The 13,131-nt window shown below is 37.0% G+C and overlaps 1 protein-coding gene across 2 annotated transcripts in view; it reads left to right on the forward strand.

Moving 5' to 3' along the window:
- Smarca1 (SWI/SNF related, matrix associated, actin dependent regulator of chromatin, subfamily a, member 1) overlaps positions 1-13,131 on the forward strand; it is an 85,195-nt gene that overhangs the window by 49,553 nt on the left and 22,511 nt on the right. For both annotated transcript variants that reach the window (XM_013018177.1, XM_013018175.1), the window contains 3 exons: positions 249-359; positions 908-1,021; positions 12,686-12,808. In XM_013018177.1, the coding sequence (XP_012873631.1) occupies positions 249-359; positions 908-1,021; positions 12,686-12,808 (348 nt within the window). The remainder of the gene's footprint in view (positions 1-248; positions 360-907; positions 1,022-12,685; positions 12,809-13,131) is intronic.

Genomic DNA, 13,131 nt, shown 5'->3' on the forward strand with positions numbered 1-13,131 from the left:
AATATATTGGTTAGCCATTTCTCAATTCATAAGGAAAAACTACTTTGAAAAAATAAATAGAAGACCATCTTTGCAGTAGTGTGTGGTACAAGGTTATGGAATTTGTAGGTATAAATGTGATTTATAAAGCAATTTTTAATGCTTTCTAAAGGCTAATTTTCTCATGTTTCTGTGGTCTTCATATACTTGATGGTAATAAAGTGTTAGGAGGAGTCACTAAATGTTTTGTTCTGGCTTATTCTGCATAGCCTGGTTTGGTGGAGTGGATTGAGCCTCCTAAACGAGAACGCAAAGCAAACTACGCAGTGGATGCCTACTTTAGAGAGGCTTTGCGTGTCAGCGAGCCAAAGATTCCAAAGGTAAAACAGTGCGAGGTCCCTTCTTATGTCTTTTTTTTTTTTTTGGAAAAAGTACTGCATTTTAATCTTTACAATAAACTCCTTGTGGGTGTTGCCAGTTCCACTTTTACACATTTGGACAATAGCAACAACAACAACAAAAAAAACAAGACTTAAAGTTTTAAATCTAAGGTCTTCTCCAAATTGTCCTCATTTTTTTTAGTATCTATATTTTTATTGTAAAGATACTATACAGAGGGGTTACAGTTACTGAGTAAGGTAATGAGTACATTTCTTATCAAGCATTGTTACCTTCTCCTTTGTTTTCCCCCTAACATTCCTTCCCTCGCCACGTCTTATGTCTTATAGTAGAATTTTCTTGTCACATTGTGATTCACATTGTCTCAATGTCAAGTTGTAGTTTGTAAAATACAGCCATACAGAAAGCTTCTGGCCATAGCTAGCCATATCAATGGTCTATATTTATTTTCCATGTAGTAACAGGAGACAAGAATGTTTACTTGGTATTTGTCAAGAAAATATGTATGTAATATGTTTTCTCTTTACAGGCTCCACGGCCTCCCAAACAGCCAAATGTTCAGGATTTTCAGTTTTTTCCACCACGTTTATTTGAACTCCTGGAAAAGGAAATACTTTATTATCGGAAGACTATAGGTTATAAAGTAAGTGTTTTGTTTAGATTAGTATAATGTAACTTTTTTTTAACATTCTACCATTTAGTAAGCAAGACTGTTCTCTTTTAGTAATGCAAAAGGATGTAAGTATAAATAACAACAACATTTTTAAAGCCAGAGCAGAGGTTTAAAGTATCAAATGACTAAATCTATCAACAGGACTATTACTGAAAGGGATTATTGGAGAATTATCCAATAGTTAAGCTATTAACTGTGATAACATATTTTGTAAAATTTATTTTATATCTAAAAATGTTTGTACAAGGACCTTACAATTAAGTTATGTCCATTTTCTTTATGTCATGACCAGTATCAGACCTTGCATCATTCTCCCTCCCCTTCCTCTCCAGTACCATTTCCTTTTGAACATATGTACACTGATTATAATGACTGCAGTTGTCTACTGTTCACTTTTCCATCTTCCTACTTCCATTACCACACATTCGAAATATGTTTCAGCTTTCTGATACTCATTTTTGTTAAATTGTCTGTTGCTTGTTCAAGTGGTTTATACCATTTAGTTTTCCTCCTACTTGTTAGTTTGGTTTTGTGTGTGTGTGTGTGTGTGTGTTTGTGTTCCCCTTTGTATGTTGATATGGGATGTTGTATTTTGTGTGTATAATCATTTACATACAAAAGAAAACCTGTGATTCTTTTTCCTTCTTAACCTGACCTCACTCAGTATAATATTTCCCAGATCAATCCATTTTCCAGCAAATGACTTAATGTCTGTCTTCCTGGTGGCTAAAGTTTCATTGTATATATGTGTGTATGTGAATACACTCAAAATACACACATATATGATCCATCTATACGTATCTACCTATCTCTATATCTCTGTCATCTGTTTATCTATCTATCTATCTATCTATCTATCTATCTATCTATCTATCTATCTATATCTATCCATCCATCTATCTCTGTCTGTGTGTCTATCTATCTCTGTCATCTCCATTGACTATAGTACACCTGGGCTGTTTGTATAGCTTGGCTATTGTGAATAATGCTGCAGTAAACATGGGTGTGCAGTTTCCTTTGTTGTATCCTGTCATGTAATCTTCCGGGTAAATAGGAATAGTAACTTTAGTTTTGTGAAGATTCTACATACTGATATCCATAAAGGTTGCACTAATTTACATTTCCACCAACAATCTATTAGAATTCCTTTTCCTCCCCCCTCTTCACTAGCATTTATTGTCTGTTTTTGGTAATGGCCATATTAGCAGAGTTAGATGGAATTTCAGTGTTAATTGATTTACGTTTTCTTTATGGTCAGAGATGTTGAACATTTAGTCATGATATTTTTAATTAAGTTAGCATTTGGATGGTCAGAACATATAGAAAGAACAATAAGTGTGTATTTTAATAGAAGTGATTAATGATACATGGTAAGAGTTTTTTAAAAAATCATTTTCCTTATTAGGATTAAGATGTAGTATTTTTGTGTTTATGGTTAACACTTTGATGAAAGCCATGTTGATTATTAGTAGAGTAATTCTTTAAAGGTTAAACATGAAAATGTGATCATGAGTTACAGAATTTTAAAAATTTTGAAATTCAGATGCTTTTTTATATAGGTGGGTGGTAGCTACTCATTTTTCCAAGTAAAATTCAGTGTTTGTCATACTATATCTACCACATTGAGAAATTAAGTGCACAAGGTTATTTATGTATATTGAAACTGGCTTCCTAATGAACACAGAGGGGTGACCAGATGTATAATAATCACAAATGTAAGCAAAATTATAAATATAGTTCCACAATTATAATTTACTTGATCAGAGGTTGTGTTTAACAAGTGAAACTCTTGACTGTTTTGATTAGTAACTGGAATGTATCTAGAGATGGTCCATATATATTACTGTTTGGAACTAGAGTGGATCTCTAGAATGTGTATAATGCTTGTCCAGTGTGGGAACATTTTAATTTGAATCAGAGCAAAAAAAAAAGTCTTTGCTTTATGGCTTATGCCTGCAATCCTAACTACTTTAGAGGCTGAGAATGGCAGGATAGTAGTTTGAAGCTAGCTATAGCTGGGAACAGTGCTGTGTGCCCCTCATCCCAAGATACATGGGAAGCTGAGATGGGGAGGATAGAGATGTTAGGCTAGCCCTGGCAGAAAAGTCTATGAGACTTTGTCTCCACAGAGAGAGCTATATGCAGTGGTACACAATTATGATGCTAATAAGGATAAGAATCCTTAAAGTAGACCGATCATCACTAAGGCATATGCAGGTACAGGAAGTGGGAGGATAATGGTTCAAAGCCAGTCCGGGCAAGAAAGTTTGTGAGACTTTTACCTTTAATAAGTGCCCAAAAAATCAGATGTAGGGCTCAAGTGGTAGAGAACAAGCCTTGAGCAAGGAAAGCTCAGGGACAATACCTAGGCTTTACGTTCAAGCCCCTGGAATGGCAGGCACTCATACACATGCACGCACACATTTTAAATATATGGCTCACCAATATGTCAGCCAAGTAAGCTTAAGACCCTGAGTTCAAACTCTAATGTCACAAAATATAAACATTGGTATATATGTATATGGGAATACTTATATAAATATATACATATGCATATATGTATGCACATATGTATATGCAGTAACTGCAGACCTTGTGAGACTGAGGCAGGAGGATCATGTGTTTGAGGACAGCTTACATTGCAAAATGAAGCTTTGTTTCAGAAAAATAATGCATAGACTTACAGGCATATAGACATATATGTGAACAAAATGTTTAAAGGGAACATAATTAGTCAGAATCTCCCTAGGGAAATGTGATCAAATAAATAAGTGGGAATTTGTAGAAGAGTGAAATACCACAATTTAACATTCAGATCAATTTCAAAGAAGGTGAAGTCAATGATATAGCAGAGGAAACAAGCACATTATAGATTAAAATGCAAAATAATGGTAATTAAATTAATATTGGAGTTGCTAATTCATGATATAAATAGGTATCTTTTTATTAAGGTTTGTTTTCGGTTTAGAATATTATTTTCTGTTACTTGTATTGACTTATTAGTATGACATCAAAGGATAATGAGTTGAAATGTTAGAGCTATAAACCAAATATTTGTGCAGAGAATTTTATAATTTACAAAATGATTTAACATGTACCTCATTTGATTTTTCTGTCTGTCTGTGTCTGTGTGTCTGTGTGTCTGTCTGTGTGTCTGCCTGCCTGCCTGTCTCTCTCTCTCTCTCTCTCTCTCTCTCTCTCAAGCTGTTAGGCAAGTGTTAGCCCTTTTTGCTCTTAGTTTGTTTTTCAGTTTATGCTGACTTTGTTTGGGCTGGCTTCTAACCATGGTCCTTCTACCACCTGAGTAACGTGGATTGTAGATATGTACAACCACACTCAGCTTGTTTTTTTTTTTCTTGGTCATGGGGCTTGAACTCTGGGCCTGGGCGCTATCCCTGAGTTCTTCAGATCAAGGCGAGTGCTCTACCACTTGAGCCACAGCTCCATTTCCAGTTTTCTGGTGGTTAATTGGAGATAAGAGTCACAGACTTTCCTTCCTGGGCGAGCTTTGACCATGATCCTCAGATCTCAGACTTCTGAGTAGCTAGGATTATAGGCGTGAGCCACCGGTGCCTGGCTTCAGCTTTTTTTTTTTTTTATCAGTCGTGGGGCCTGAACTCTGGGCCTGGGCACTGTCCCTCAGCTCTTCAGCTCAAGGCTAGTGCTCTACCACTCCCGGCTTTTTCTGCTTATGTAGTGCTGAGGAATCAAACCCAGGGCCTCATGCATGCAAGGCAAGCATTCTACCACTGAGCCACCTTCCCAGCCCCTCAGCTTGTTTTTGAGATATGGTCTCATTTACTTTTTCCTGGTCTGGCCTCAAGCTCTGATCTTCCTGTCTCTGTTTCTTGTGTAGCTGATAGTTGGGATTGCAGGCATGTGCCACACATCTGGTGTACTGAGTTTGTAGTAACCTCATTATGAATGTATCATTATATCGCTATACAATAGGTAAGGAAACTGAAGTTGAGGGAAGTTAAATAACTTATAAAAGGCCCCATAGTTAAAAAGGTTGCCAAGGGCATGAGTCTCTTCACCCAGACATTCTGTTTTTGATATAAACCTGCTTCTTTCTGCAGTCCTGAATAAGAACTTCTTATAGTATATTTTGGCCACAGACCTGGTTTCAATATAAACAGTGCCTCTCATTACATGCAGTATAGAGTTGAGTGAAGGCTTACAGTGATAGCTTGGCTGGTGGTAAGCTGAAAGAAGATGGGAGAGCAAACATCAAAAACAAAAAGAGGAAGGGACAGCTGCATAGGTCAGGGGAAAGAGAAAAAAGCTTAAGAAGAGAGGAGATGACTGAATGCGGAGAAGAAAAATGGCATGCAATTCATGATATTGCACCTTACAATTCTCCTAGCTCATCTCCTACAAAGAAGTGCCAGGAGAAGGAGAATAAAAGAGGAAGGCTTATTGGGCACTGTTCCATCAAAGCAGTGAACAACAGAGGTCCTTCACCTCTGGGAACTTAGATTCTAATGGCAGAGACAAGTTAAACAGACATCACTGTGTAATACATTGTTATTTGTGCTTACTAAGGGTACTGCAGCAGGTGAGTTGAATGGGTATATAATGTGGATGGGAGATGTTATTTAGGATGATATGACAGTTGGGAATGAGTCATGTGAAGTGTAGGGCAGAAAAGTGAAGGGTGGTGGCAACTCTTGTGCCAAGGTGTTTGTTGAATGAGGAGTCTCTTTATCTGTAGATAGTATGAGCACATGGAGCCTTAATAGCTCATATAATGGAGTAAAAATTTAGCCTTGGAGCAAAGGCAAACCATTGACATGCCTTTTTTTGGTGCCAATATTGAAGCTTGAACTTGGGGCTGTGTACTTGCAGTTGATTTTTCTTTAAGACTGGCACTCTACCACATGGAACACAGTTCTGCTTCTGGCCTTTTTGGGTGCTTAACTGAAGATAATTGTTTCATGGCTTCAGTGTTTGGGTGTAATCCTCAGATCCCAGATTCCTGAGCAGGTATTATTACAGATACCAGCCACTAGTGCCGGACTCCATTGATAAATTTTTAAAGAAAGGAGATGAGTGTGTTGCTGGTGTTATCACAGTAATAGCAGGTACTTATTTGGTAATCACTTGCATTTCAGTATCAAACTCAGGGCCTCACCCTTGCTAGACAGGTACTGTAATACCATTTGAGCTATGCCTTAAGTCCATATTGCTTTAGCTTATTTTTTCAGAAAAGACTCTCCTGTGTTTTTGCTTGATATGGCCTTGAATTGCCACCCTTCTGTCTCCACTGCCTGAGTAGCTAGGATTATAGACGTGTACCACCATACCAAGCCATGCACTGTATTCTTTATAAATATTAGTTATAAATATCCCTTTAACAGCCCTGTAAGCACATCCTAATTTTTATAGATCAGGAAGCTGATGCATGGACAGGTTGAGCAATTTGCCCTGAGTTAATCTGTTTAGTCATATAGCTCGTATAAAGCATGTGAGTAAATGTCCATTTTGATGGTGCAAAGAATTGTGTTTAGGGAGAGCAGCCAGAAGACTGTTGAAGTATCAAGGTTAGAGAAGGTGGTGGTGACTTAGACTGTGGTGGTGGTGCCTATGGTGGTGGTAAATCCAAGAGAAATATTTTCCTGCCACTCTCTTCCTAGTTTTGTGCACTCTTCATCCCTAGATTAACACTCTATGATGTGAAGACTTGCCTTGAGCCTCACTGTGCATACCTAGTGAGGATTTACAACACAAATAAAAATGGATTTTAGATGTTGGGTCCTTTGAAACCTTATCTCTTCCCTTTTCTGTGTGTCTATATGGGGACTTGAACTCAGGGCCTTATACTCATTTGACTTTTTCACTCAAGGCTGGCTTTCTACCATTTGAGTCACAACTTCACTTTCAACTTTTTTTCTAATTAATTGTATATAAGAATCCCACAGACTTGCCTGCCCAGGCTGGCTTTGAACCAACATCCTTATCCGAGGAGGAGGAGCCTCAGAGCTATGTAGCTCCCTGACTAGCTAGGATTATAGGGGTGAGCAACTGATGCCAATCTTTCTCTTCCATTCTGTACCAGGAACTATGGACTTGAGCTAATGTGGGGTCTTTCACTGGGAGGGTTTCAATGTGAGTTCAAAGGACAGATGGATCAGCATTTCTTCACCTGCAAAAGCTTGAAGTATGATCCCTGCCCTCCATACCGATGGAAAACCAGGGATACAAAGGGAGTGAAATACTAGTTTATTCTTAGAAGAACTAAACTGCTGTATTGGAGGTACCTGGTGATCTATATGTGTTGGTTCTATAAAAGGGACTCTCTTTTCTGCTTGAATGATTTGTCAGCTCAAGGAAGATGGTTGTTACACATAACAGCTGGTACTGTGGTTCATGGCAGTATTTTTTTTAATCTATTTTGAGTCACAAGTCAGACCCAAAGGAATTTACTAGTTTGGAAGCAATTGGTAGTGTTCATTTGAGAACCTGCATATTTGCATTTTTTGTTGTTTGTTTTGTTTTCTCCTTCCATATTCAGTACAACAAGGTCACAGCAGTATTGCTGATAATACGCTCTGGAGTTGAAGGATTTTGTTTGAAGGGAATATTTGTTTGTTTTGCTCTAATCACTCAGTGGTTAACATTGCATTAGGTGCCAGTTCTTTTCTATCCAAGCTTTGGTCTTGTTGAAAAGTAGACATATTCGAGAGCTTCATTTGTCTTGACAAATTATAGAGGTTGATGTTCAATGCATTTTTACTCATTTGTTCACTAAAGGCTTTACTTTGTAAGAGGATGATTTAATTGAAATTTCAATTGTAACATAAAAAGTTCAGAGTATCTGTGAGTCCCATCCAATTTAAAGACATGGAGCCAAAGATTGTTGCAATATTTAAAGCTGAAGAAAGCTATACAGTATTCTAGCATTTATCCTCAATAAAAATTCTTCAGGGACAAATATAAACACTTGACAAATGGAGGAAGTTCTGTAATCTTGATGAGTTTTGGTAATGTGTCATTGTGGGCCACCTGCTTTGCAATGGGAGAATTAAAATATGGTGAGATGATTTCAGGTTACTGCTTTCATTTTGTGTGCTGTCATATTGAATTCACGATTCCATATTTCTATGAAAGTGTTGTTAAAACTCCCTCTCAGAAACAACACCCAAAAAACTTTTTCAAACTTATCAAATCCAGCTTTTAATCAAGTCACATTTCCTTAGGGTTTAACTAGAAGTCCAAATAATAATTGAGATGTTTTTCTTTGAAAGACAAATTTTGTTACTGGACGATAAATTCTTCAGATACCCACTAGATATCTCTTTAGTCCTATTGGTCTCTGTTGTCTGCTTAATTTGTGTGTGTGTGTGTGTGTGTGTGTGTGTGTGTGTGTGTGTGTGTGTGTGTGTGTTGGTAGTAGCGCTTAAATGCCAGAGCCTTGTACTTGGCTTTTTTGCTCAAGGCTGGTGATCTACCAATTGAACCATGCCTTCATATCTTTTTTTGCTGTTTAATTGGAGATAATCATCTTGGATTTGTTTACCAAGGCTGGCTTTGAACCTTGGTTCTTAGGTCTCAGCCACCTGGGTGATCACATTGCCAGCATCCAAATACTACTTACTTTTGTTGTTGTCATTGGTCATGGGGCTTGAACTCTGGGCCTGGGCACTGTCCCTCAGCTCTTCAGGTCAAGGCTAGTGCTCTACTACTTGAACCACGGCACCACTTCGGAGTGGTTTATCGGAGTTAAGAGATTCACAGACTTTCCTGCCTGGGCTGGCTTTGAACCGTGATCCTCAGATCTCAGCCTCCTGAATAGCTAGGATTACGGGTGTGAGCCACTGGCATCCGGCTTACTTATTTCTTATATAGCATTTTGAAATAATTCCAGGAAGCTTAATGTTAAATGAGGCTCTCATTAGATAAGTAAGTGAATTTGTGAGAAGTGATGAATATAAGGAGATTTTTTTTGTAGGAAAGAGATATAGGAATCCAGGAATTTGAAATGATTTTTAATTTTAAATATTTTACCATCTGTGCGTTTGAGTAATGAAATACTAAACAGCACAGATGCAGTCATTCTTAAATTTTGCTGTGTTAAATAATAAAATGACCAGTAGATGAAGAAAAAAATATCTGCAATGGATTCTAAAATGTAATTGTATTATATAATATTCTGGTTTTGTTTTTACTAGAAGTTCAAAGGCAAAAGCTAAGGTAGTAGGGATATCTGTATAGGAACAGACATTGTATTTTCATTGAATGTATGATACCTATTTTGTGTCCTATACTAGATGTTCATAAATTTTTATTTGGAAAAAATAAGTATTTTTTGTTGGTCATGGGGCCTGAACTCTGGGCCTGGGTGCTGTCCCTCAGCTTTCAGCTCAAGGCTAGTGCTCTACCACTTGAGCCACAGCACCACTTCTGGCTTTTTCTGCTTATGTGGTGCTAAGGAATCAAACCCAGGACCTCATATATTCAAGGCAAGCACTCTACCACTGAGCCACCTTCCCAGCCCTAGAAAAATATTTTATTAAAATATGGTTTGTTGAAATGGATATGATGGTACTCACCGCTAATCCCAGCACTTGGGAAAGCTGAGAGAGAAGGATCATAGGATTGAGGCCAGCCTGGATTACATAGTGAGACCGTATCTCAAAGTTTTACTGAAATACATTAAACCATGATAAAAGCAAAAAAAATACAATAACCTTACAACAAAGATATCAGCTCTTCAAACAATGTAATTGACATGAAAGTGTACAGATTTACAATAATTTCAAAATGGAAAATACATCTTAAGTTAAATAAGTAAAACTAGATGTTAAGATTAATACTGCTTATTCATTATTGACAATTGCAATTTGCAAAATATATATTTACCAAAAATAGCATCTAGGTTGAATATGTATCTAACTTGGAGAAGAAAATACAAGTGAAAGGCTGGTTTGGGGGCACCTTTATAGAGGCCCATCCTTGCCCAACATGCTTTTATTAAACATCCAGAAATATGAAAAAAATAAAGGCTTGTTAAACCTGGAAATTTTTGTCTTTTAATGCCCATCTGTAATTTTTTAAAATTTTTTTTGAATTTATTTTTAATGATTTTTTTATTGTGAAAATACTGTACGAGGGGTTACAATTACATGAGCAAGGTAATAAGTACATTTCTTATCAAGCATTGTTGCCTCCTCCTTTGTTTTTCCCCTACCATTCCTGCCCTCCCATCTCCACGAATCACCCCCCCCCCATCGTGTAAAGTTCCTTTTTTGACATAGCATCTTGTACATCTCCTTGTAATGGGTCAACCTGTATCACCATTTAAGCATTTTGTTTTTTCCCTTCCCCTCCCCAAGTTATACCAACATCAGCTACTGTGAAAACAGGGGTTATACTCTGGGGGAGGGACATACAAAGTAACATAAACAATCACCCTTTAAATATGTTAGAAACAATAGCAAGAAAGAAAAACCATTTGAGTCCTTATCTTGGGTTCATTTTGCCTGACATCAACTTATCTGACCTTTTCTGCTTGTCTTAGACATAAAACAAATATGTTTAAATAATTGTGCAGTGAATATACATTATACAGTTTACTTTTACAAACTGTATTTCTTTTTTATCTCGTTTCCTATTCCTCCAGCACCTGTGTTCCTATGGCTACCTATCTCATTTAAAACTACGTTTTATTGTTTTTAAGTAGTTATACAAAGGAGTTGCCATTGAACGAAGTAATTTATAATTATTGTGCCTCTTGATCAGTATTAACCCTTTCAACATTCTCACCTATCCCTTCTTCTGTTAACATTTCTTAATTTTTTTTCATTTCTTAATTCTGTAAGATATTTATTGAATGTTTTCCCATTTAAATAGTTTATATAAACAATGCATCTGGATCAGTCACCCCCTCAGCATTTTCACCTCCCTCCCTTTTACTAATTTTTGATGCAGCATTTTACCTGGAAACACTTCAACATTTGTATATCATTAGTCAAAATCCAATATTTATTTATATTTCTTTTTTAAAAGTAAAGTTTGCATTCATTGAAATGACTGAGAAGTATGCTATTCAGTAAGTTTGACAAGTATGTATATGCATGAAACCAAATGATAATGGCTAGTACTGCCACCTCAACGTGTCTCTTCCCAGGCAATGGCCATATACATTCTCTAGAGGGACCCACTTTTCCGGCATTACTTTCCTCTGTAAATTAAGTTGGTTTTCTTCTGGAATTCCACATAAATGTTGTCATACAGTGTTTTAAGGTTTCTTTCACTTCACATATCATTTCAGAGATTTACTCATGTTAACTCTTGTGTTAGTGTATGTCTTTATCGTTGAACAATTTTATTGTATGCATAGACCACAGATAGATTATGCATTCTCATGTTCATGGTCAGTTGGGTTATTTTTGGCCATTATGAGTAAAGGTGCTGTGAACCTCTTGTTAAGATAAAAGTCTTTGTAGCCAGACACTGGTGGCTCATGCCTGTAATCCTACCTGCTCAAGAGGCTGAGATCTGAGGATCACAGTTCAAAGCCAGCCCAGGCAGGAAAATCTGTAAAACTCTTAACTCCAATTAACCACTAGAAAACTAGAAGTGGAATTGTGGGTCAAAGTGGTAGAGTGCTAGTGTTGAGCAAAAGAGCTCAAGGACAGTGCCCTGGCACCAAGTTCAAGCCCCACAACCAACAAAAAAAATCTTCCTATAGATTAAGTTTTTATTAGGTAAATACTTGTGAATGAATTTGTTGGTGTGCCTGGAATTTTACAATTCAGTTTAACTGTGGAAAAATACTTTAAGTCATTCTTACCACTGGACTACATTTTATTTATGTATGTGTGTATGTATGTATGTATGTGTATATGTTGGTCATGGGCCTGGGCACTGTCCCTCAGCTCTTCAGCTCAAGGCTAGTGCTCTACCACTTGAGCCACAGCGCCACTTCTGGAGGTTTCTGCTTATGTGGTGCTGAGGAATCAAACCCAGGGCCTCAGGCATGCAAGGCAAGCACTCTACCACTGAGCCACCTTCCCAGCCCTTCATTTTGTTTTTAATTTAGGCTTTGTTTTCCATTTCTACCTGCCACCAGGTGATCTTATTTAATTTGCAAGTTATGAAAGTTCAACAGGTTCTCTTTATTCCTACTCATTTCCCTACTTTAATCCATCTAGCAGAAGGTTTACAATAAAAACAGTGCATTTGGACACTTTAGTCCCTTAATAAAAAAATCTCCAGTGTCTACTATGTTAGTTTAGGACTCTCTAAGTGTGTCTGTACCTGGCATTTTTTGCCACTCCTGGGGCTTGACTCTGGGCCTAGGAGCTGTCCCTCTACTGGTTAATTAAAAGTAAGAATTTCAAGCACTTTTCTTCTTGGGATAGCTTTATTTTGAACCCCCGTGCTCAGCTCTTAGCCTCCTGAGCAGCTAGGATTACAGGCATGGGCTATTGGCACCCAGCTAAGAACGTATTTCATTTTGGTAATACGTTTTATTAAGCAGAAATGTGGAAAGGACTGTGTGGTGTGTCATTTGAGAGTATGACTTTATATTTTGTACTGTTTAAATAATATTAAGATTGATATATGTATGTTTACTTTTATTAATTAAAATGTCTCATCATTTTACTCATTATTCATCTTACTTAACAGGTCCCAAGGAATCCAGAGATGCCAAATCCAGTTCTGGCTCAAAAAGAAGAGCAAAAAAAGATTGATGGAGCTGAGCCTCTTACACCAGAGGAGACTGAAGAAAAGGAAAAACTTCTCACACAAGTAAAATATTTTAACTGGCTGAATGTTTCTAGTAAAAAAAAGCATAAATAACACTTTTTATATGTTCCTAGTGCCTTGATTTGATATAGCAACAAAACTCCCCCTTATGGAATAAACTGTTTTGGAAACAATAGACAATACAAAATATATGCAGAATATATGTCAGTAGAAATAGGAAATCTCTTTTTACCAATTACACTAAGGTCACTGAATCCACAGTGGAATCCTGATAGACCGTAACCACTAATATATTCTTGAAAATTTAAATTTCTTTTGTTGATTGATGTGAATTTCCCCCTAAAATTATACTGTAGTTATCTTTT

This window comes from Dipodomys ordii, unplaced genomic scaffold, assembly GCF_000151885.1.
Source record: "Dipodomys ordii isolate 6190 unplaced genomic scaffold, Dord_2.0 Scaffold38, whole genome shotgun sequence".
Lineage (NCBI taxonomy): Eukaryota > Metazoa > Chordata > Mammalia > Rodentia > Heteromyidae > Dipodomys > Dipodomys ordii.